The 24,814-nt window shown below is 41.0% G+C and overlaps 1 protein-coding gene across 1 annotated transcript in view; it reads right to left on the reverse strand.

Annotated features, from left to right (window-relative positions):
- The window catches only part of ME1 (malic enzyme 1), a 359,661-nt gene that overhangs the window by 202,061 nt on the left and 132,786 nt on the right, over nt 1-24,814 (reverse strand). Inside the window, exon 4 of the mRNA XM_045009647.1 lies at nt 12,667-12,742. Coding sequence (XP_044865582.1) covers nt 12,667-12,742 — 76 coding nt within the window. The remainder of the gene's footprint in view (nt 1-12,666; nt 12,743-24,814) is intronic.

The raw sequence follows: 24,814 nt of genomic DNA on the forward strand, positions 1-24,814 counted from the left end.
TTAGTGCTTTTCATCAGTAGATCTCAAAGTATGTATAAATATCACTATCACCATAATAAAACAAAATTCAGACACATTTAAAACCAAGAACACCTGTCTGCACTCAAAAGAAAGATTTCTGTAACACTGGACAGAACCATATGAGTGAAGAGTCACGTACGACAGAGTAAAAGATAATAATTTAGAATTAAGAGGTGGGTAAAGGGCAATGCAACTTTGACTGAAAAATGGTTACTAACCTTTTGTAACTGTTGTTCTTCTAGATGTGTTGCACATGTCCTTTCCACCCTTGATGTGCGCATGCCCCATGCACAGTCACTGGAAATTTTTCCCTCAGTGGTGTCCAGCGGGGTGGCTTGAGCACCCTCTGCTGCAGTGTACCACTGGTGCCAGTATAAAGAACCCAGCTGACCCCAAGTTCCCTCAGTTCCTTCTTTCTGGAAACTCCAATGGGGGGGGGGAAGAGTTATGAAATGAACATATGCAACACATCTTGAAGAACAACAGTTATGAAAGGTTAATACTTTTTTTTCCTTTGAGTAATTGCACATGTGCATTCCACTCTTGGTGACTCCCCCAAGCAGTAATATAGGTGGAGGGATCACTTTTCATGTATACACAGACTGTAGTACAGCACGACCAAATATAGCATCATCTCTAGAGTCCTGGGTAATGGCATAATGAGAGCAGAAAGTGTGCACCAATGACCAGGTTACTACTTTACAAATGTCGTGGATAGGGATCTGCACTAGGAACGCTGTTGAGGATGCTTGCACTCTTCTGGAGTGAGCTGTCAGCTTGTCTGGTGGAGAAATGCCTGCCAGATCATATCAACAGCAGATACAGAAAGTTATCTAATATCAAATTCTCTGTGAGGAGGTTGGAAGACCTTTAATTCTGTCTGCTATAGCCACGAAGCGTTGGGTGGACCACTGAAACAATTTGGTCCTGTCTACGTAGAACACCAATGCTCATCTAACATCCAATATGTGTAGCCTTTGCTCATCCTTATTTGTGTGTGGTTTTGGGTAAAATACAGATAAATAAATTGGTTGACTGATATGAAAAATTGAAACTACTTTAGAGTCAAAACTCAGATGAGAGCATAAATATACCTTATATTTAAAGAAGACTGTATATAGTACATGCAGTTCAGAGACTCTTCTAGCAGAAGTGATACCAATTAGGAAAACTACATTCCACGGAAAATGTAGTATGGAGAACATTTCCAAAGCCTCAATGGCCCATAAGTTTAGACAGGACCAAGTTCAAGTCCTAAGGGGGAAACAGGTTATCTTAATTGAGGATACAACCTTTTCTAGGCCTTTAAGGAATCTCATTGTCATGTCGTTAGAAAAAACAGAAGTTATCCCAGTGAGGTTCATTGTCTTCTTCTTTCGTATGGCTAGCGTAGAGCAGCAACTACAATTTCACCTGAAGTTGATCAAGCCAAATGGCTACATCAAGAGTAGCAGAATTTATTGCAGTAATGCTGCCTTCATATTTATAAATTGGGCAGTAGGTAGTGATATGTTCGATGGTCTGTTGTGGGGAACCACGCTCACACACTGGGGAGTCCTTGATTTTCCATTTGTGCATTAGATATCTGCATCTACCATGGTCGGTTCGAATTTGGTTCAGAGTTGACCAAGCTGACCATGGAAGGTCAAACTCAGGAACTTTCTGTGTGGGATCTGGCACAAGGTGCTTATTTTTTAAGTCTTGTTTAGCCCAATCTGCTTTCCAAGCCTCCTTCTGATCATAGCCTGATTGCATGAAGCTAAACAAATGTTCCCAGAAAGGCTTGCAGGACTTAAGACGTTGGGGGGCGGGGAGCATTGTCAAGTTCTTGATGAATAGGAAGATGTCTGTTTTCCTGGATTCACTGAGCTTTGTGGAATGTTGCAGCAGTTCGGCATATCGGCGGGGGAGCGATGTGAGACAGGACAGGAAGCCATGGTGTTGGAGTCAACTTAAGGATTCCCATGATGCACTGCATCACTATATTTAGCTGGGTATCCACAAGTTATGTGTGGTTGCATCTGCTCCATACGAGTGCACAATATTCAGCTACTGAATATATAAATGCTATTGCAGATGTTCGCAACACTGTTGCTGAATCACACCAGGTTAGACCTGCTAGTTTCTGGATTATGTTGGCTGTTTTTATTTTTGCAGCTACCTTCTCAAGATGATCATGGAAAGAGAGGGTCCAGTTGAGTTTCACTCCGAGTTGGAGCGTAATCGTGTTGCACATTTTTACCACAGAAAGCTACTTTCAGTGTGTTTTTGGCACTCTTATTATCAAGATGAAATGTGCTTACTATTGTTTTTCCAGGGTTTGGTTTGAGCCTCCATTTCCAGATGTATTGTCCCATATTTTGGAGGTCCTCTCTTAATGCTTTCTCAATGTCATAGAGGTTTGATGCTTGGATTGTCATGGCAAGATGATCTGCATATCCAAATTTTCGTGATTTAGTTGGAGACAGGTCACTCATGCAAATATTAAAAAGTGTTGGTGCAAATACAGAGCCTTGTGCTAGCCCACTATTTATGATACAGCGTGAGCTGGTCTTATTACCCAGGTACACCCGCAGGCATCTGTTACTCAGCATGGTCCACAGCAGGCAAAGTGTTTGGTAGCAGTGTATAATTTTAGCAAGTTTCAGCATCATGCCCGTAATCCATACAGTATCATATGCAGATGACCGATCAACAAATACTGTGCCGTTTTTTTTGGTAGCCAGCCTCAACGTGAGTTGTGAGTGCCATAACTTGGTCACAACAACTACATTTTGGCCGGAAGCCTGCCTGTTCGACAGGGATAATTGGCTCAGAAAAAGGGTGTATTCTTTTGAGGATGATACGTTCAAGAAGTTTATAGGTTGTACATAATAGAGAAATTGGCCTAGAGCTTCCCGCTGCATTGGGGGCTTTCCAGGCTTTGGAATGGCAATTACCATTGCCTCCACACTGTCCTTAAGGTAGTGGAGTACAATGTTGCTAGCCATTGGAGTCCTTTGGGGCTTAGATGATTGAGGAATTCTGGTGGAATACCGTCAGGGCTTGCAGCCTTCCCTTTTTTCATCGTGGCAAGTCCTTTTACTTCCCCAATGGTGGAAAGTTCTCCTCAGGGGATTGAGGTCAGTGTTTGGTAAAGTTGTTGATACACTTCTCTTATTGTGTGTTTATCATGTGGTCCTTTTGTGTTCTCCACCAGTTTGGAGGCTATTGAGTTTGGCCAGATATTTGGTGGCCCGTACTCTGTGCGATTAGCATCCCCAAGACATCGTAGTAGTGTCCAGGATCGACGACTTGAACATATAAAATCAAGGTTTTGCATGCAATCAAGCCATCACTGGCACCTTGCTATGTCAAGGGAGTGTTGCAGGGTTTTTGCAATATGAGAACTCCTGGTCTGACTGTATTTCCAGAGCAACTACTGCATCTCTTTCATCCAAGCAGGGAGTGTGCTTTTTCCAGAATCGTCGAGGAATGTTCTTCTTTCCTGCTACTTTCAGAAGTCTTGTGAACCGCTGATAGCATTCCAGTCTTGCTGGAATTCTTGCAACAGTTTTCTCAACAGTCTGTTTTTAGACATCCCAATCAGCTTTAGCAAAATTCCATCTTGGTACCTGTTTCAGAAAGAACACAGGAATTTCAATGCCTTTGTAGATCATTATAGACCTGTGTTGGCTCTTTGGAAATGCCGATAGTACTTCAAGTGTTATGACGAGAGTGTTACCACTTTAGTCTTTAGACACAAATGTTAGGTCTGGATCGTACCCACATTCCCAGTGGCTTGAACTGAATGTTGATTGTTCTTTTAGTTCATAGACCAGCGAGGGTGGAAAGCTGATATTGCTGCCAGGTGAATCTTGATAGAGGAAATAGCTAAGGCCTTGTTGTTTCAGGTGTAGACAACAGTTGAGTACATGTTAGATGGATGAGTGTATCAGTGAAACCCTGGTCTGACAAGTGCAGATACGAAACTGCTTCCATTTTGACAGGTTGGTGGCCCTGGTGAGCGCTTTTTGCTACTTGGTAAGATCTGGAAAACTTGCTCTGAGCAAGCCTGCTCTCTGAGATTTAGCCTTGGAGCTTCAGGGTGTTAAATTAAGGGATTGCAGGCTCAGGAGGAGCAGCTGACTGTGGTCTTGAGAAATCAAATCCGAGTGAGATTTGAGTTCCTACTGAGAAGTCCAGTAGCATGGAGAACCAGTGTTGGCAGGGCTACATTGGGGCTATTAACATAATCTGGCATGGTCACACTTGATCTTTAGTAGCACTCTGTATAGGAGTGGAAATTGGGGGAAAATTGTAGTAAAGCTTTTCTGTCCAGGGTAGCAAGAAGGTGCCTGTTATGGAGCTTGGACTGTGGCCTTGCAGGAAGAACAATTTACATTTTCTGTTGGACTTGATTGCAAATAGGTCTATTTGGGGAGGCCCCCAGTGCTGGAAAATGCATCTGGTTACATCTGGGCAAAGAGACCACTCATGGTGACTCAAAAATGGCCTGCTCAGGCAGTTTGCTAGCTTGTTCTACACCCTTGGAAGGTAAGAGGCCTCAAGGTTGATTGACTGAGCTATGCAAAATTCCCACAGGTGAACTGCTTTCTGAAAAAGGAGGGATGACCAAGCTCATCCCTACCTGTTGAGGTAAAACACTGCAGTGATGTTGTCTATAAGAACAAATAGGTTTCTCCCCCGATATGAGGTAGGAAAGACTGACAGGCAAGACAAATTGTCCTAAACTCTATGATATTGATATGAAGAGCGAGCTCCCTTGAGGACAAAGACCCTGAGTTTGGAGGGGCCCCAAGTAAGCATCCCACCCTAGAGCCGACACATCTAAGACCAATGTCACAGACAGTTCAAGGCAGAGAAAGGGAACACCCACACAAACATTGAGAGGATCCAACTACCAATTCAGCAAAATTAGAATCTGCAAAGGTACTGTGAGCACAGTGTCCAGAAGAAGATAGCTTGGCAAGTACACTGACTCGAGCCATGTCTGGAGGGGCCTGAGGTGCAGCTTCGTGGGTCCTACTACATATGTGCACAAGTCCATGTGCCGTAGGAGCCTCATACAGTTTCAGGCTGTTGTGATTGAAACTTGAGTTCTGTCATAAGAGACTAAATAGACTGGAATCTTGACTCTGGGAGGAACACTCTGGCCTGGGAAGTGTGCAACACAACCCCTACAAATATCCTCTGTACAGGGTAAAGGGTAGACTTGTCTGCATTGATCAGTAGGCCTACGGCCTTGAAAGTTGACTGAATGAGTCATATGCTGGATATAACGTGAGCTTTGGACTAGCCCTTGACTAACCAGTCATCCTGGAATATGATCTGTAAATGGGCGGGGAGGGGGGGAGGGGAGAGAAAGCCCCACGGATTCCAAAAAAGCCACTGGACAAGTGTAGGCCCCCAGTGACCTCCTGGCTAACAACTCAATAGTACTCTTATGACAGGATCCATGGAAAGATGGAAATAACTGGAGGAGGAGTAGCAAGAGCAACTCCAAGGATAGGAAATGTAGGACCCTTTGATTCAGAAGACAACTCTCCTTCTACTGAGCGCAGTTCCAGATGGTGACGGCAACCAGTGCCAAGATGGAGAGGCCTGCAGAGAGGAAAGCATCATGGGTTGCTTGCACACCAAGAGTGGAAAGCACATGTGTATCACTCGAAGGAGAACTAGAATTTAAATATATAAAAATAAATATCTTAAGTATATTTTATGCTGAGGTATGTATCCCTCTTCTTAGATCATCCATCAGAGTGGTGGGCTGAAAGAAAGCTCACAGATGGAATCTTGGGAAAATTCCAAGATGACAATAGCAAAGAGAAAAGCTTGTTTAACTTCTGACTTAACAGACAATGAACGGTGGTCTAATTTTGTTCATAACTACCTATAGCCTTAACATCTAAAGCTATGAGCTTGTCAGATCTCATAAGTTTAGTAGATTCTGGCCTGTTCAATATTTGGTTGCCAGTCTGAGAAAGACAGAAAGAAATTCTCAGCTCTGGGTGCTTTGGTTTTAAGAAAAATAGTAAATATCATGAGATCTGTGATAATATGAGAGTTAGCAACTCTGTGTTAAAGAAAAATAGGGCCAGAATCTTTCTGAAGAGTGAGTTTCTGTTCACTTAGGTTTATTAAAGATCAATTTGACCAAGAACAATATTTGCCAGTTTGTTAGTCCAAATGTCTTGACTAAATTCCAGTTGAGATAATTTCATGTAGGAATACATGAATACATAAATTCTCCCAGCTCATATCAGCATTTTAAAAAAAGAAAGAAAATGATTTAAGTCTTATTACTGATACTACTGATAGTAACAGCTTGACAGGAACAATATGGCAATCTAATCATCTACAATTGGCCAAAAATAAAGTTACACTCCAGGCTAAGCCTCACAATTTTTTGGGCCACACAAACTTAAAAACTACATACTGTAGAAAGTGAAAAAATTGCAAAAATTAGAGAAATTCTGGCTCTCTGGGGTTTTTAATTAACTAAAAGGAAAATAAAGTATTAGTATTATTCATCGGAAATTAATCAATGCACTGTGATTTACTGATGGAGATGCTCTACATCAGCTACTAGTGTTTGCTGATAGAGTATACAGAAGCCTTTCTAAACAGTTTAGGAGGGGGAAAATAAAATTGCATTCTTGTATATGCCTACAGTAATGTTTCTTGCATCCAAAATTGGAAAATAACATGGTACATGGGGAATAGATTTTGTTTTCTAGGGGTGCTTTGTGTTGCGTCAGAGATGTTTATTGACAAAATAAGAGATACTTAATGAGAGACCAGCTTCTCGGAAAATACTGAGCCAGTTCAGGAGCTTCCAAAAGCTTAAGCCTTCTCTCTGTTGCTGGATGCTTGGAGTGACTTTTCCTGTCTCACATCAGGGGTGTGGGTCCTGATTTTTGTATCTTTGCAGCTGGTGCCTCCACCCCAGGGGGCCCCTCCTACTGCCTCTGAACATAAGAGGTACTATACTTTGGAAAACTGATTATCTGACTATTACTGGTTATCAAATAATATATTGGGAGTACAGTCCAATACACGAGGAATAAAATTATCACAATCCCTAAAGTAACAATACAACAATAGGGTGAACTTTACTAGGTATAGGAAACAAGGATAAGGAAAGAATAGGAGTAGCTAGAACAATAAAATAGCAACACTACCTCAAACCCTCCACCTCGGAACACTTACAACAGAACCAAACCACCCAGCTCCCTCCCACCACCTGCCTAGGCAGACAGTGTATTGATAATCATTTTTTTTACTAGGGAATGTGGCACAGTAATCATTGGCTGGACTAAACCTCACAGGCAAAATAGACAGACACTGGATTTATTACAAGGTCTTCACTCGTAAAAGAACAGTATCATCCTGAGGCTCCCTAGTCTGCAGTCCAATGGCTTTCAGTAGCCAGACCTGGAGTTGCTTCTCAGTTTCCGAGGTGGCTGGTCTCTGTAGGGCTGATACTTTTCAGTGACCCACTAACCACTGACAGAGTTCAAAGTTTCCCTTTGGGTTGGAATAGGAAGTTTAATAGGGATCTCCTACACTATGATGCTTCTCTTGCCACTATACTCCAACAGCAGACAAACCCAAAAGTAAAATCAAACCCTTTGTCTCTGAGTTCTGGCTTATAATTGGTTTTAGTAGTATATTCCAGCTTGTTCTATTTCTGCCCTGGACTTTAGGCAATCTGGGAAAAGGAGTCTTGAGCCTCTCTATTGATTGCTGCTGTAGTATAACGGTGAGTCTTCTAGAAGCTTAGAGTAATATGTCAGGAACAATCAAGTCCACCCTCCCCTGCCTGGGCAAACTTGATGTCCTCATCAAGAACTTCAATAAATATTTAAAATAATACATAAGTTACAATAATGTACACAAACACACTGTCCTACTAAAACTTGAGGACAATATAAAGGTGTTTCCACTACTGGACAGTACACTCCTGACACCTATTTATGAACGACACAGAAAGGCACCTCACAAGAGACAGCAGGAGAGTCATAGGTTAACCCACTGCACCCAGGTACTGGTAGATCTCAGTAGTCCACACAAGACCAGAGGGAACTGCCTTTCTTAGCCATAAAGGAGATCAGGGGCCCCGCTGTGGACATAGAGGGTTGAGTGAACCCATTCTGCAGGTATTTCTTGAGATAGCTCTGGAGTGCCTGTAGTTCAGATTCAGAGAAGAAGTAAAGGCACCTGAAGGGAACCTTTGCCCCTAGTTGGAGGCTGATGGAGCAGTTGTTGCTATAATGGGGCAGTAGATTGTTGGCTCTCTTTTTGTCAAACACGTTGGCATAATGTTGATATTTAATAGGAATCCGTAGGGCTATTAGGGAAGTTGTGGGGGTTGCTAGGGTCACCTTTGGACCTCCTCTTCATGTCTCTGGATCTTTAGGGAACCAAGTAAGCCACAAAGGGTTGCTGGAACTGGGTGGGCTGTTGAGAAACAGGACTGTTGGCAACACAGGGAGTCAAAGTTTACTATACCTGACTACCAGCAGATTCACGGTCATAGCGACAAGCCAGGGGATGCCAAGGACAAATGGTGAATACAGTGCATGAAGTAGCCCCAACTGAAGGATTTCTCAGTGACCTCAAAGTGTAGTTACCTCTAAGGAGGCTGTCTGGGGGGGTGACCGGTCCCAGTGAAAAGAGTGATCCAGCTATGAACTCCACTAGCTCAGGGTACTCCTAGGACTGAGAGAGAGATTGTGTGCTCAGAAAAACTCCAATCCATGAAACTATCTAAGGCACATGAGTCCACAAGCACTTCTAGATTGGTGTCAGGCATGACAGGGTGCTGTAGCTGGAGAGGGAGAGATACGTTGGATTCTGATTGGCCGTCACCAAGGTACTGATGGACAATGGTTGGCGTGGACTGCTGGGGAAAGGCACAAACCCAGCCCAGATTCCCCTATCAGGGCTGGGCCATGGCATACAGATCAAACCTTGACAGGGCAGCTTGATACAATGTGCTCTGGTTCCCCTCAATATAGGCATAGGTCCGATGCCCAGCATCGATTCTTCTCCACATCAGAAAGGTGGGGCTGAACCTGGTCAACTTGCAGAGGTTCAGATGATGAAGAAGGGACTGGTGATGCAGGGGGCAGAGTCAGCAGAGCTGATGGAAGCCAGTAGGAAGCTCTTTTTACATGGCATCATTCAGCCAGGAGGTGGTCAATTTTGACACATAAATTGACTAAGGCATCCAGGCCAGAGAGGGATCCCACCCATGCCAGTTTATCTTTAATATCTTTGTTTAACCCAAGTCAGAAATTATAAAGCTGAGCAGCCTTGTTCCACTTGGTATCTACTATCAAATGTCAGAACTCTGCTGCATATTTAGCAACTGGACAGCATCCCTGCCACAACACCTAAAGCATGGCTTCGGCCATATGCTTACGACTTGGGTCATTGAAGTTTACTGCCATTGCCTAAACTAAGTCCTCAAATAGTCCCAGAAGTGGGCTTGATTTCTCCAGGACAGGAGACATCCAAACCACAGCCTCCCCAGTAAGCAGGCTGATAACCATTCCTACTCACACTTGGTCGAAGGAGTACGACTGTAGGCATAGCAGAAATAAGAGATGATGATGACAGATTTAGGAACCCACAAAATTTGTTGCCACTCCCATTGAACTTGTCAAGTAGGGGGAGCTTGGGCTCAAGGATAGCAGGGGCCAGACCTGAAAGTGGTGCGGCTTGAACATGCAGGATTGCATTCTGTGCCTACAGGATGGCAACCTGGACCCGCAAGGCCTGTAAGACTTCCACTGTCTCCATCAGAGAGATATTGGTCTTTGTAGGATCCATGCTCACCACATCAGCTCTAGTTCTCTAATTGGTGTTGTCTTTTGGGGGGAGCTGTTCAAACTGTCAATGACTGGGATGTGGGCTGTTATGCCTAGCAGTTGCAGCAGGAGTCAGGCCCAGTGATTAGAGCAGAAATCGGTAGCCAGGAATCGGAGCCCAGTGTCAGAGCTGGGGTTGGGGGCGAGGTGAAGTATAAGCTGAAAGCACTCCACAGCCTCTTCGGTTGCTGATCTCTGTTGGGCTGGCACTTTTCAGTGACTCACACACCACCAGAGTTAAAATTTTCCCTTTTGGTAGGAATGGGAAGTTTAATGGGGACCTCTCAGGCAGTCATGCTTCTCTCGCCACTCTACTCCAACAACAGCCAAACCCAAAAGTACAACTCAAACCCTTTGTCTCTGAGATCCGGCTTATGGTTGGTTCTGGTAGTACTTTCCAGACTGTTCTATTTCTGCCCTGGACTTTTCACAATCTGGGAAACCGAGTCCTGAGCCTCTGTAGCCATTTCTGAGAATCCCCTGAGGCTTAGAGTAATATGTCAGGAACAACAAACTCCAGAGAGGGCTAGAGTTCAGAAAAGACTGAGGGTGGATGGGGGAGTCTGGTCTGTTTGCAGTGTTGTTAGGGCAACTAGGGGAGCAGGGGGTGTTGAGAGGCTGGTATTCCTGCTGAGGCAGTTAAAGTTGTGGTATGTTGTCTGATCTAGTGGTTACTTCTGCACCCAGAGAGAGACAATTAGATTATATGTACTATTAAATGCCTTTATTTTCAATTTTCTCACTTCTGTGTTTTTGTGATAGGTAGGTTATGCATATATCAACCTTATCTCATAAACAACAGTGTTCTTGTGCACTAATTTAAAAAAGATGTTTGTGATAACTCAGGAAATGCTTAGCAAATGTTGACTTTTAATGGTTTCTATTGTAACATTTTAATGGCAAGCAACACTATAATGTATCTGTCCTTGCTAAATCCATTCAACCTCTCCACATTCACATACTGTATGTGTGTTTCTACATATAATACACGTGCAGATGACAGATATTTAGAACAAGCAAATAATTAAAAATTGTGTCAACGCACAGATGCTGAAAATTGGAAAAAACCTAAAACATTTGTCTGCATTTCACAAAATCAGTGCAAGATTAAAGCTGCAATCTGTGCAAAGTAATTCCAGTGCATTCCAAGTCAGTACATTTAGATTGTTTCCTGTAAAACTCTCATTCACAAGGAAAGGTAGACTAAGCCAGTAGAAATGAATGTATTACCCTCAAAAGGACAACTTGAACATCTGTGAATCTCAATTTTTGTTTATTACACTGTAACCAAATCTGATCTTGTAAATTTAAATAAAGGACATAGATTAATGATCACTGTGTATCGCACAAACACACTGTTTACATGGATATTTGGACCACTCAAATGTTTCCTCATTAAGCTATTTCTGTGTTTTTGAAAAAACAGCTGTTAAAGTTGTTCTAGGAGGCTTTAAATGGTATAAAAGCACCTATAAGTATTTGTTCACAGGATATGAACACTCATTAACCTCAGCTGCACATTTTTAAGGGCTCACACAAACAAAAAAAATGGGAAAAAAGGAGATACACTCCAAAATAAAATACTAAGTGAAAAAAAAATTCTCTGCACAAAAACCTGGGCATTCCTGTTTAACCAACAATAATTATTATTTTAAAAATGAGACTAAGCCTGAAAGCAACCTCAGGATACAAAGTAATATAATAAAATGAATACCATCATCTCCCACCATCTATTGCTTACAGAGGTACGTTGAGCTGCAGATCTCAACGTGCCTTACAAAGATGGGCAAGCACCATTATCCCTAATTCACAGATGGGATAAGAGGGAAAAGAGGGAGAGAGAAAGCACAATAGAAAAGGAGAGAATCCCAGTTTATAATAAAAATTTGGATCAAATTGTATTTTCCAAAAGCCATCTACCATTGCTATTGATGCATTTGTCACTCACTTATACTAAAGTACATTCAGCTTTTAGGATAAGAATAAATAATGATTTATTTGATTTTTTAAAGGAATGAATAATTTTCACACCTTATTCTATGACAAGCAGCTGTAGGTGGAGAACAGAAACAGCTTGTGGGAGAACTCTTTAGAATCAATTATAAATGAAATTGCTTTGACTGTAAAATGCTTAGCAGAACTTTCTTTATCCTGAAATAGAGAGATTTCAGTACTTAAAAGATGTCATATTTACAGGGCCAGCTCCAGGGGTTTTGCTGCCCCAAGCAGCCAAAAAAACAAACAAACCAAACACCCACGATCGTGATCTGTGGCAATTCAGCCAGAGGTCCTTCGCTCCGAGCGGGAGCGAGGGACCCTCCGCCGAATTGCCACCGAATACCTGGATGTGCCGCCCCTCTCTGGAGTGGCCGCCCCAAGCACCTGCATATTTGGGAGTTAACTGATCCACATGTAGAGATCATTCGGATGCAAATAATTAAATGAATCCTTATCATATTCAAAAACAAATGAAACCTTTAAATCACACAAGACTGAATAAAATTGGCACATTATCAAGAAGTTCAAATTCTAAACAGCAAATGAAGCTCTAACACAACACAGTTTAAAAGCCTCAAGATTATGAAGCTGCAACTGGAAAGTGCTTTTGATACAACAATTATTTAAGAAACCACTAGCAACTAATTAATATCACCATACCACCTAATTTAATTTGAATTAAAAGCAGTAGCTAGTCAAAACATTTTAGCCACAGTTACCCAGATACAGATCAAAAGCAATTCTCCCATGCAAATAAAATTGAACTTACCCTGATGGCATCTTCAGGCCATGATTTAAGCATTGTAGCAATGTGTCCCCGGTCATGGATGGTGATAAAAAGACCTCTGCAAGCAAATAAATAAATACTTTGCATTGCTACATTATATGAACAAGTGTTTACAAATTTTAGTATTTATTTAAATCTCTTTAATTTACTCTGTATCAAAATATGTGTTAAAATATCTGTAAATCGTAAAAACTATCACAGGACAAAATAGAACTCTCAATAACCACCTGTTCAGAGATGTAAGTCTGTGAGAAACACTTCTATAAGCTAAATAAAAAAAAGTGTTTAATTTATTATGAAATACAGTTTTTTTAAAATTGATTCAGCACTCGAAAAGGTAAAGAATTGCCAGATTTGGTCACTCAGGTGTAAACTCTGATTGATTTAATTAAAAATACAGGATTTGGCCACATGTTTAAAACAGATAAACCAATATTAAGAATAAGACTAAATTTAAAACATATTTTAAATTGTTTATGAATTTCATAGGATATTTGACTCAAACTACAAAATAAGATTAATTCATGTAGTATATGATAAGACACTTTTCATGCAGATCTAAAAAATATATTTGGCAGACTGAAAAAGAATAAGCCAATTCCTATGAACTAGAGTATAATGTGTCCATGAAATACTGTAGGTTAAATACAAATTATAAGAATGCAGGAGCAATTGCATACATTATTTAAAAAAATAGTCCACCAGCCTGTAGGGTTAGACATCCCCTTTGACTTGTGTGCAACAAGGGCCTGATACTATAAGATTTGCATACACAGAACTTGCTTTAGGCCCCCCAAAAGAGGAAATATCCTGTAGTTTTGAATGTACTCATAATTTTACTTTAGCAGAATGCTTGGAAATTGTTATTTAGCACTGCTAATAGAGTGGAATTTAAACCAATGAGCTACAAGTGTTATTTTAATTCTCGTATTCACTGATTTTTTTTAATCATCCTACAGCCCTTTTGCAAAATCACCTCAGCTGCAATGGGAGTTATATGCACATAAGAAATGCAGTATTATATTATACACCATGTGAGACAGTGGGTGAAATATTAGCTTTAATGAAGACAACCACAGAAGTCTCATTGACTCACTTTTAAAAACCATGGAGAAAATGACAAAAATGAAGATTTCAATACAAGTTACACAGCATTACACATATTTCAATACAAGTTACCCAGGAGTAAGGAGTAAGATTTTGGATCTTATTATAAAATTTGTCTTTATTACAGAGACAAGAAAAACTATATAAACATTTACTGCACATTGTCTCACAGTCCCACTGCCACCTCCAGGCAAGTGGACCCATGGCCATAAGGAATCAATGGAGCCTCACAGATTTCATTGGAGTTCTCATGGGTGCAAAGGGATCCACCTTCATGGATGTGGTCTGAGGAAGAGCTCTGTATAAGCTCAAAAGCTTGTCTCTCTCACCAACAGAAACTGGTCCAATAAAAGATATTACCCACCTTTGCCCCTTTAAGATATTTCAGACAATTACCTATTAAATACTATCAGGTAAACATTTAAACCTTTTAGATCAAGTTCCTCCCACACAATAATAGTCCAAAATATACTGTGAAACTTGTTCCATTGATCCACCCATATGAAAAGCACCTAGGGTGCATTATATTGACTAAGAAATGGGGAATAAGTATTTCAGAGAGTCAATACGTTTCACTGTGCTTTGGGTGACTAATAAGTGACTTTTCCCACTCTGTTGAAAAATATAGTCAACACATTATAAGATCACAACTCAGTCCCTTCTTTGGATTTGTTTACAAAAAAACTAACAATATAACAAATTCCATCCCCTGTCTTTGTTGCTCAGAGAGTTCCTCCTAGATGACTGTCTAGCTTAGACCTTCTCTGGTCTAAGAGAGAATCCTTTATCCAGAGTCAAGTTAACAAGCCCCACTGCCTCAGTAATATCTATCAATGGTTCCATGCAACTTAATACTTGATGAGTCAACAGAAAAATCCCATCACCCCAGTAAAAAATACAAAATATTGGTGTCTTATATTCCTGCTTTACTTTAATTTTTACAAAGTTTTAGAAGATCTGTCAATATCTGACATACACAATACATGCTACTCAAGTTACAATTAATCTTTTTCTTCAAAATTTCTGCAAACACTACTTTTACCACAGATCTCCACCGTTAGCTAAGAGCATCTAACAGAAGTTTACATATTCTTACATCACACATTATCACAGTATGTTGAACATACTGTATATATCTGATTGACCTAACAATATTGCGTACGTCCAAAAAATTCCTATCCAAAGGAAAGATACAACACATTCTGATTTCTTATTATAGGAAAAACAGGCAAAATTGGGTGCATTTATAAATACAAAAAATAAATAACAAATACAAAAATCAACCAAGGACACATAATGTAAGACATTACAATAAAATATGGGATAGAGAAGAAATCTGCAGCTTGTAAGTTAGCATTGCAGTGTGTTAACCCATAAGGTTTGGGTTTGTTTGTCTGTTTGTTTTGTGATGCACAGCATAGGCATTGTTATTTTGTAAAACTTGTAAATTACTGTGTCCATTCTATAAATCCCCTAAGGCCAAATAGTATTGCTTAAGTGTTATAAGCATCGTGGAGTTTAAAATTACTCGAGTACAAGCACACCAAAGAAAACAATTAAAAGTGTAAGAAAAGATCTGTATAGAGATCCTTCTTTTAGGCTTAAACTAACCAAATATGTTTGTGTTAAATGAAGCAAAAAGCTGTATGGATTTTCTAAAGAGCATGAGTCCAGCCCAGGTGAAGTGACCTTTCTAAATCTGTGGGGCAAGGTCTCATTGGAATGGATTCCTTGACAGGGGGAAATAAAAGCAGTATGGCTGCTTAAGAGATGACTTTGTTAAAACATTTGTAAGGAACTTTGCAGAAGTATGCCATGTTCATTTTAGAAATCTGTTCAAGTGGGACAACATCCAAACAACAATGACAAATAGGGATCAAAATGTAAACATAAGAGTCATGCCCCAACATTTTTTCTCCCCTTTTTTCCTTCTTGCTTCTTTCTACTTGTTTCTGAATGCAGCATTTATCTGACTATCCAGATACCCATGATAACAATTTTCTCTTGTCTTTTTCATTTCTTGTCTCTGTAGCTCTATATTCAGTCGGCTCTCTCATTTTCTTCTCCTGGTGTCAGTGATTTTCTCATCTCCCTTTTTTCTCTGACTTTCCAGAATCCTCTTCCCAAATCACTCTTCTCTAACACCTTCTTCCACAAGTAGCTAGTTTTAAAGTTTAATGCTGATTTCAAACCAGTTTTACATTAATTTAACTATAACTAGGGTGATCAGATGTCCCAATTTTGGGGTCTTTTTCTTATATAGGTTCCTATTACCCCCCATCCCCAGTCCCGATTTTTCACATTTGCTGTCTGGTCACCCTAACTATAACACTATATAAGCTATAGGGGATATTCAGAGCATACCGCTAGGGTTGAAACTGTTTTGAAAATTCCCTTGTGTCTGTCAAGGGACAACAGTCTCTTAACTATGCAGTTCAGCAGAGACCTTACCATCCTCAATGAGACACATTCAGTCAGAAAAACATATATATTGTAACCCTGCTCAAAGTTCCCAGAAACGTGGGCTAGTTTGAAAAAAGTGAGAGGTTTTCATCCTGCAGCCAGTTGATACCATCTAGGGTGACCAGATGTCCCAATTTTATAGGGACAGTCCCGATATTTGGGGCTTTTTCTTATATAGGCTCCTATTACCCCCCACCCCATCCCGATTTTTCACATTTGCTGTCTGGTCACCCTAATACTATCTGAGAAAGGAATATTAGAAATTTTTCCACTATGTAGCTGTAACACCAGATAAATGGGACCCGGCAACATTAAGGTCTGAGAGTTCGCTTCATATGCTGCCAGCATGAAACCCATTCATTATATAAGGTACCTTTTTGGACAGAGATCAGAATCTCTGAAAATACTGTTTAAAAACAGAAACAAAAATCTTGGACACCTTTGGGCTATTTAACCACTTTCTTCTATCGTTTGAACGTAGATGTTGACTCATCAGACAAGGTATTCAGTCAGCACTTGCATCCCCACATTAACCACCCATACCATAATACAGTTACATTTAAACAAAATACCATGGCAAGATCCTTGGCCACATTAGGGCTGCTTTGGTCATTTTAGTTACTTAGGAAGGACACAGGGTTGGTGCTTGGGCAGCTCCATATGTGCTTTGCTCCCATTCAGATTTGTACTGTTCACAACTGCATAACCCGCCTGTGACTACTACAGCAATTGTTTAAATGGAAATATAATATTAGGAAACTATGTATTTTAGCCTTCTTAATTAAATGCCACAGCTAGAAACAAAGAGGAAGGTCAGCACCATATGGTTAGCCAGTTCTTTGCTGACCTTACTGCCCTGTGGGCCAACAGTGCACACATTCCCATTCCACTTTCTCCTTCCCCGCAAGAGCTCAATGAGCCCCGTAGAGTGGGTCAGAATCAATGGAGTATTGATTGGGGGCTGGAAGCTCATTTGTACAATAAGCTCTTCTCCCTAATTAGTTCTGCATTACTCACCTGTGGAGCAAATGCAAAATCTCCATAACAACTCTTTGCTCACTGGGTATGATTGTCTTGAGAATCAAGCAGCATAGTGAAGAGTCACAGCACATATGTTATTCTATTGTACCCCCTTAACAAAAGTAACAGGGGTTCAAGATTTGACCCTCAGTAAGTGAGTGCACACAAAAAATACGTTAAAAGAAAATTATTAAGGTTTCAAAGTCAAGAACTGAAAAGTTAGGACATACCAGAATTAAGGTTGCCTGTGAAACCTTAATTCACCCTCCTTGTTCTTATGGATTATGATACAATCTTTAATTATAAGATCAAATAATTTTTTTCCCACAGGACCCTCATTGGACAATTGGACAATGCTCATTTAATAAACAACTATTTGATATTTTATTTTTTCCTCATTAAATATAAAATATAAATAAATAAATATATGGAAATATACCTATCTCATAGAACTGGAAGGGACCCTGAAAGGTCATTGAGTCCAGCTCCCTGCCTTCACTAGCAGGACCAAGTACTGATTTTGCCCCAGATCCCTAGGTAGCCTCCTCAAGGATTGAACTTGCAATGCTGGGTCTAGCAGGCCAATGCACAAACCACTGAGCCATCTGTTTCCCCCACTTGTTTTCTCCGAATCCTTATCTGATGCACACTATTCAAACCCTGCTCAGAAAACAGAAATTTAATCTCCTCCTGGGCTTTTCTATAGCACTCGCCACTATAATATCTGTAAAGAATTTATTTTCACAATACCCCTGTGAGATGAGTGGATATTATTGTTCCCATTTTACAGATGGCAAACATACACAGAGGGATTAAGGTCAAAAGTTACTGCTAACTTTGGGTGCCCAATTTGAGAGACCTAGCAGCTGATATTTCAGAGTACTTAGCATTATATACCACTTTATATATTCAAGCACAGCTCCCATTAACTTCAGTTGTAGTTATAAAATTTGCACTTCTGCAAATCAGGCCCTAAAATCTCAAGTTGGGCACCCAGAAAATGAAGAACATACAATTAGTGACCACCTCTGAAAAATTTATTTTAAAAACGACTTGCCTAGCATGACATAGGAACTCTATAGCAGAAGACAGGAAAAGATACAGTTCTCCAAGATGGCATTCAAATACCTTAATCATGAGACCGTTGCCTTTCCCTGCCTCATTCACTGCACACCTCCCAATGTCTGCAAGAAATGAGATGAAGTACTACAGCAGACAGCCTCCTTCAAGTACATAACCCTGATTCATGCCCAGAGCAGAAAAATAGTTGCACAGGTCACCTTGGCATTTCCTAACTTTTGAGTGCTAGACTTTTTAACCACAATAATGTTATTTTAACTTTTTTTTTGCATGTTATTTCCTAGGTTTTAAAAAATGCAAACTGAAAAAAAACAAATTCCATTATGTGACGGCATACTGTCACCCACAGGGTTCATCAGCAGGGTTGGAACCTTTAGATCCACTACATACCTCCATCACTTGAGCTAATGGATTAACAGATAGCAGTAATAGGTTGTTGTCCTCTACGTGAACCAGCACTAGAGAGGGATGAAACATGCATGCTGCCAGTGGGTTTCACAGATATTTGTGACAGCAGAGGAGTGGTGAGACTTGGGGATGTTGGGTTCCGTTCCAGACTCTGGAAGGGAATGTGTCAAGTGGGCATATACTCTTCTGCTCATTCCCCTGAAGCACAACCCCTTTTGCTCCATCCTTCAAACCTGTCCATGTCCCAGTAATCTCTCTCTCTCTACTGGCTCCTTGTCCGAGTCCAAGTCTCCTAATTTAGCCAGTCCCAGTCTTCATTCCTCAGGCTTCTAATCTAATTCCCAGCCTTCTTGCCCAATAATTCCTAGTCTCATCCCTCCAGACTTCCTATCCTAAAATCTCCACTCCTAGTCTGTCTCCTTGCCCAGCAAATCCCTATTATGTTCCCAAATCCTCAATTTTTCTCTTTCGCACTGGGTTCCACTCACCCCCTCTGGCCCCATCTGCAGTGGCTACTAGTTCCACTCTCCTTCCCTGAGCTTCACATCCAATTTTAGCATCCTTATCTCCCCCAGTTCCTTATCCCAGTCTCTTTGTGCAGCCATTCCCAGTTCTCCCCCTGCATGTTGGCTCTTTATGATATTCTTCTCTCTTCCCCCACACATACTTTTCCCTGAAGCACTGGTTTCCAGTCCCAGTCTCCTTGCACCGTCAGTCCCAATCTCCCCCAATCTCCTCATCCAATCTCAGTCCCCTCGCCCACTGGCTCCCTACCTCTCCACCCACACCTATTTCTCTGCCTGACTCCTAGACCAAGTCTTCTTGCCCACACAGTACCAGTCTCACTTCCTAGTTCCCAGTCTCTGACCTCCTGTCAGGGTCCAGTCCCAGTCTCCACCCCTAGACTCCTTTTCCCAATCTACTCCCCCAGACATCCCCCACAACACCCTAGGTTTGCCTCTTGTCCTCTCTGCATTGAATCAGATGGCTTCCTCCTGCATACTGCTTGGGGTCCTACATGGGGGGCGGGGTCACTGAGGGCACAGGAGAAACAGGCTCCCCCCTCTCAGTTCCAGTGCCTGACCCCACCCCTGCCTAGAGCAGCTATTACAGGAAAAATCCAGATTCACTCCAGAAGCCCTGGTCTGGAGCATATATAGGAGCTTTGTGGGAATGGTCCATCAGCATCACCATGGGACTGGACTGTGCACATATCAGCAACTAAGTACAATTCATCCCCTCACAGCTACTCTTTGTAACAGTATTACAATGTGGAGTTGGTATATGTGTAGTCCTGTTACGTGCAGGAGCTGTGAGAGGATGGAGCACACTTGGTAATTCTGTGGGGATACTCTATGTGCAACCAAGTCACGTGTAGGCGTTGTGAGGGAATGAGTACACTCAGTTGCTCTGTGGGGATGGTGCATGCAGAGTCTGCTCAGCACAAGAAGCTGTGAGAGGCACAAGCATGCTCAGTGAGGATGGAGTTTTCAGAGATTTTACCTGTTGTAGCAAGTCTCTACTGAGTGTGCGCGCGAACTGTGATTTTTTAAAGATTTATAACTTGGCTAAATTTGGGCATATTTTCACAGGAATAGCAAAAAGTACAACCCCTGACACAAACCACGCCCATGCCAAATTTGAAGTCCTGCTTCCAGAGCATGGGGGAGCCCGAGATTTCCAAAGAAAAGGTCCCCAGAATTTTTCAATTTTGAAAATAAATTATTTTCCCCCACCCTAATTCTCAAAAATGTCTGAACCATTTTGGCTGAAACTTTCTAAAACAATCTGAGGCAGACAGTCTGAAAAACTTCAGCCTGAACAGTTAAAGTTTGGCAAAGTTATAAGCAACTGTGTCTTATAACGGGACGTGACAGGCAACCTTAAGAACAGCGGTGCTATCAAGGCTGCCTATAAAAACAGAATGGAAATTACTTATATGAAAGTGTGATATCTGTTTGCAGCTTTTTGTGCCTTTTAATATGCCTCTTGGTGAAAGACACTGCAGTTTTAATTTTGGCTCTAGGATGTCTGCCCAGATGTGAAGCGGCAGGAGAAAAAGCCATAATATAGCATACCTTACACTTCTATAAAAGATATGCCACAAAATGCTGCAACTCCAAGTACAACTATGGAATACCTACTGGCTAAATATCATATTGACAGGTTATTTCTATATCTTTAACAGAAATAAATAAGATAAAAATAATAAACTGGCAAATTTTTGTATTCCAATAGTACCGAAGGACCCCGATCAAGACCTAGACACTGTACAAACACAGAATACAAAGCAGTCTCTACCCTGAAGAGCTTATAGACCAGCTATAGACAAGTCAAAGCATCAAGAGGGAAGGTTATAACCTACAACCAAAGTGAATAATGGTCTGCAAATGTAATTTTAGTACCACCATTTTTGTTATTTTTGTTTGTTTGTTTAATTTCTCAGGTGGGGTTCTGTGGGAAGGGATTAACTAAATTAAGAGACAAAGAAAGGGAGAGAGAACACTGAAGGGAGTGGGTAAGGGCAATAGAGAATGGGGAAGAGGGGGAAAGAAGGGGAACATGAAATGAGGCTGAAGAGAACAAGGAGCATGTACACCCTGCTTGTCACCTTCGTAAATGAAGAAGTGATAATAGACATGGCAGAATTCTTATATAGGGCTAGATATTCTGCTGTGCCCAATAATCAGTGGGTGCAGCTGGAGGGGGCACAAACAGGTTGCAGATCCATGATCCTAAAATCAGTTTACGTTAGTCCAGTCACAGAACATTTTTAAGCAATCTGGGGGATGCAATGAAGTATATCCACTGCCTACGGCTCCCAAGAAGAGCTGACCAAAAATCAGGATTTTCGGTTTCTGAAAAATTTCAAGGTTTCAAAATTTAATTTTATTGTAAATCTGACCAAAATCAATTTTTTCAAAATTATTATGAACTTGAAATCCTCTGACACATGGCGTATTTGAAACAAAATATGCTCCCTGGAACTGACAGCTGCAGTCTCAAACTGACATGCTTGTAGCTGGAAGCCCTGAGGTCTTCAGCAGTCCACCAGGCAACCTGGCAGGGAACCCTGCCTGTGATTCAACAAAAGTTTGCTGAATCCCAACCTGCTTTCTGAGACATTTCAGGTTTAACAAACCGGCACTTTTCATGAAACATTTGTCAGAAAATGTCCATCAAGCTCTAGACTCAAAGGGTCATCCATCAGCCAAGACAGGAATTGTCACAGAGTAGTAGTTCTCTTGCAATGACACCCCCACGACTGCCTCTACAGCTGGGGATTCCCCACAATGCAGGATAGGAAATGTCTTTGTTTTCTTGGCCCTTTGAGCTGCCAGAGCAGTACAAAAGGGCTGGGAAAGAATCTGGTTTAAATGTTTTATTAATCATGCCGGCATATTTACTGGCTAATTTAGAATGACAGATAAAGATTTTGTGTCAAACTGATAAGCAGCATAAGACATTTTCTGTACTTCTCTACAGTATGTCATCTCTGGCAGAAAAGTGACTAGGAATGAGACTCTGGAGGGGACAGGCCACAACAAGGTGCATGGTGGCCACTCAAATTAAGAAGTATTAACTGAGGGGTAGAAGCAGTAGCTAAATATTGACCATATTTTGCTAGGATATGGAAGGGAAACCCTAATCATGGACACATCTGCTTTTAAAAAAGGTTGGAGGAAAATACACAGTATAAATTCTGCTGGTCTTTTATCATGCATCTATACAGCTGCTTTCTAATTAGACACTTAAAAATAACAGCAGCAGCAGCAACAACAAAGAAAGGGCAGAATCAAGCTCCTAGAATTTTCCTGTACCCATGTTTGGAAATCTTTATTGTAAACACACATTCTGACATTTAGAATTTAATGCACTCTTCACAAACTGAACTGAGACTCCCACCAAACTGAACAGACTCATTAAAGGGAGTTACGTATACAGAAGGGAAAATATAGAATGGGACCACTGGGGTTTCCAAAGGTGACTCATCTTGGTAGTGACTAATAATTGCTGGCTCTAAGTTTGTTGTGGGAATTACTTTCCAGATAAAGAAGTTATTTTTGGACCAGATCGTGGGGTATTGCTGATCTGCACAGAGTAGTTTAGCGTGTGTATGTGCAACGTTGGCTTAAAACTTACCTTTGCACCTATTTGATCCTTGTACAGCTTCTGTCAAGGACAGGTCCCCTACGCTGAGTTAAAGCAGCCAGAGAAGTATTCTAATTTATGTCAATTGCAAACAGCCAAGAGAGGCTGAAACTATAGCCAAGGACCAGCATGGCACAGGAGCACCCTAGACATGCCCCCTTTCCTTCAGTCATACCAGCAGAAAGGAAGGGGAGTGACACAAGAGCCCTTTCCCCAGCTAAGCATCACGGGAAGTGAATCTCCTTGAGCCAGTTACGTCAGTACCAGGGCCAATTGTGCTGGTAGGGTGGTACAAAAAGGCCATACTACATGAGAGAATCTAGCCCTAATTTAGTCACAATAAAGTAAAAAGGTTTCAATATATTGTTTATGACATTTTAGAGTGGCGATTATTCCAGTGACCACTCATTAGTCTATTTTCCATTCAAATGTAGTTTATAAAAATACATGTGAATCACAGCAATAAAAATAATCCTTTTTCATCTTCTTATGATAATGGGAGGTACTCACTATGACTTCTTTAAAAATTTCAAACATTTTCCAATGGAACAAAGTTCAAACTTTTCTCATAACCCTAAATATTTTAACAAATACACTCATAAAGAGGATATAGAGTAACAGAGGTAACTTATTAACTTCCCCATGCTGCCTAAAACAACAACCTTAAAAAACACTAGTTCATAGAACAGCTTCAGTTCAATTCAGCAATGTTTCTCACTTGGCCAGTTTCCTGTATGTTGCACCTACAAGGAAGAGACAAGCTAGTCCCTTAGTTCCTGTAATGCAATCCATTATATATTAGTGTTTAAAAAGTATAAAGAGGAAGTGGATCAAATCTCTGTAAGTGTAAATACTGTACTAAAAATGTTATGAATTACCATGCCCATTAACGAAAAGTGTGTTTTGTGATACAACACACCAAAATAAACAATATTTCTGTTTCCTTCAGTTGAGCATTATTTTCTGTTCTTCATAACAACCCCAAATTTTAAATGTGTCTCACTTTTTTCAATCCTTTCTACTGAAATTCATCCCCATGCAGAAAATTGGCACCAGGCCTATGAGCCAACTATATTCCACTACGGTCCTATTTTGAAGAATTAAGTGGTTCATATGCCTTATCCCAGCCCTTTACCCTGAATCCAGAAATGTGGAAGACCCCAGCTAGAGAAACAAGGACTTTAAAGTACACCTCTACCCAGATATAACGCTGTCCTCGGGAGCCAAAAAATCTTACCACATTATACGTGAAACTGCGTTATATCGAACTTGCTTTGATCCACCGGAGTGCGCAGCCCCGCCCCTCCGGAGCACTGCTTTATCGCGTTATATCCGAATTTGTGTTATATCGGGTCACGTTATATCGGGGTAGAGGTGTACCAAACTGGCCTCTATCATTTCCAATCTATATTCAGAAAAATATCACCAAAACCAGAGAGCTGGTAAGAAACAAAATGAAGGACAAAGGCAGAGAACACCAATCATGAGAATAAAAAAGTTATAGATAATAGTTTGTAGACTCTTGAGGTCTGGGAACCAGGGGCGGCTCTAGGCATTTTGCCGCCCCAAGCACGGCAGGCAGGCTGCCGCCCTCGCGGCGACCGGCAGAGCACCCCCAGTGGCTTGCTGCCCCAAGCACGCGCTTGGCGTGCTGATGCCTGGAGCCGCCCCTGTTGGGAACATACCTCACTGTTTTATGGAGTTACATACTAACGAATGATAAGTAATAATGATAATAATAAGGGACAACAACAGGCAAGCAAGAGAGAAGGATATCAAAGCTGCCTGTAACAATTTATAAATATAAAATTCTTTTGATCTGATATGTTGTCTAATTTATGAACATTATACTGTTTGATTATTATTGTGTTGTTTGCAATATGATTACAGTGGGTTAATT

This window comes from Mauremys mutica, chromosome 3, assembly GCF_020497125.1.
Source record: "Mauremys mutica isolate MM-2020 ecotype Southern chromosome 3, ASM2049712v1, whole genome shotgun sequence".
In the NCBI taxonomy this organism is placed as follows: Eukaryota; Metazoa; Chordata; order Testudines; family Geoemydidae; genus Mauremys; species Mauremys mutica.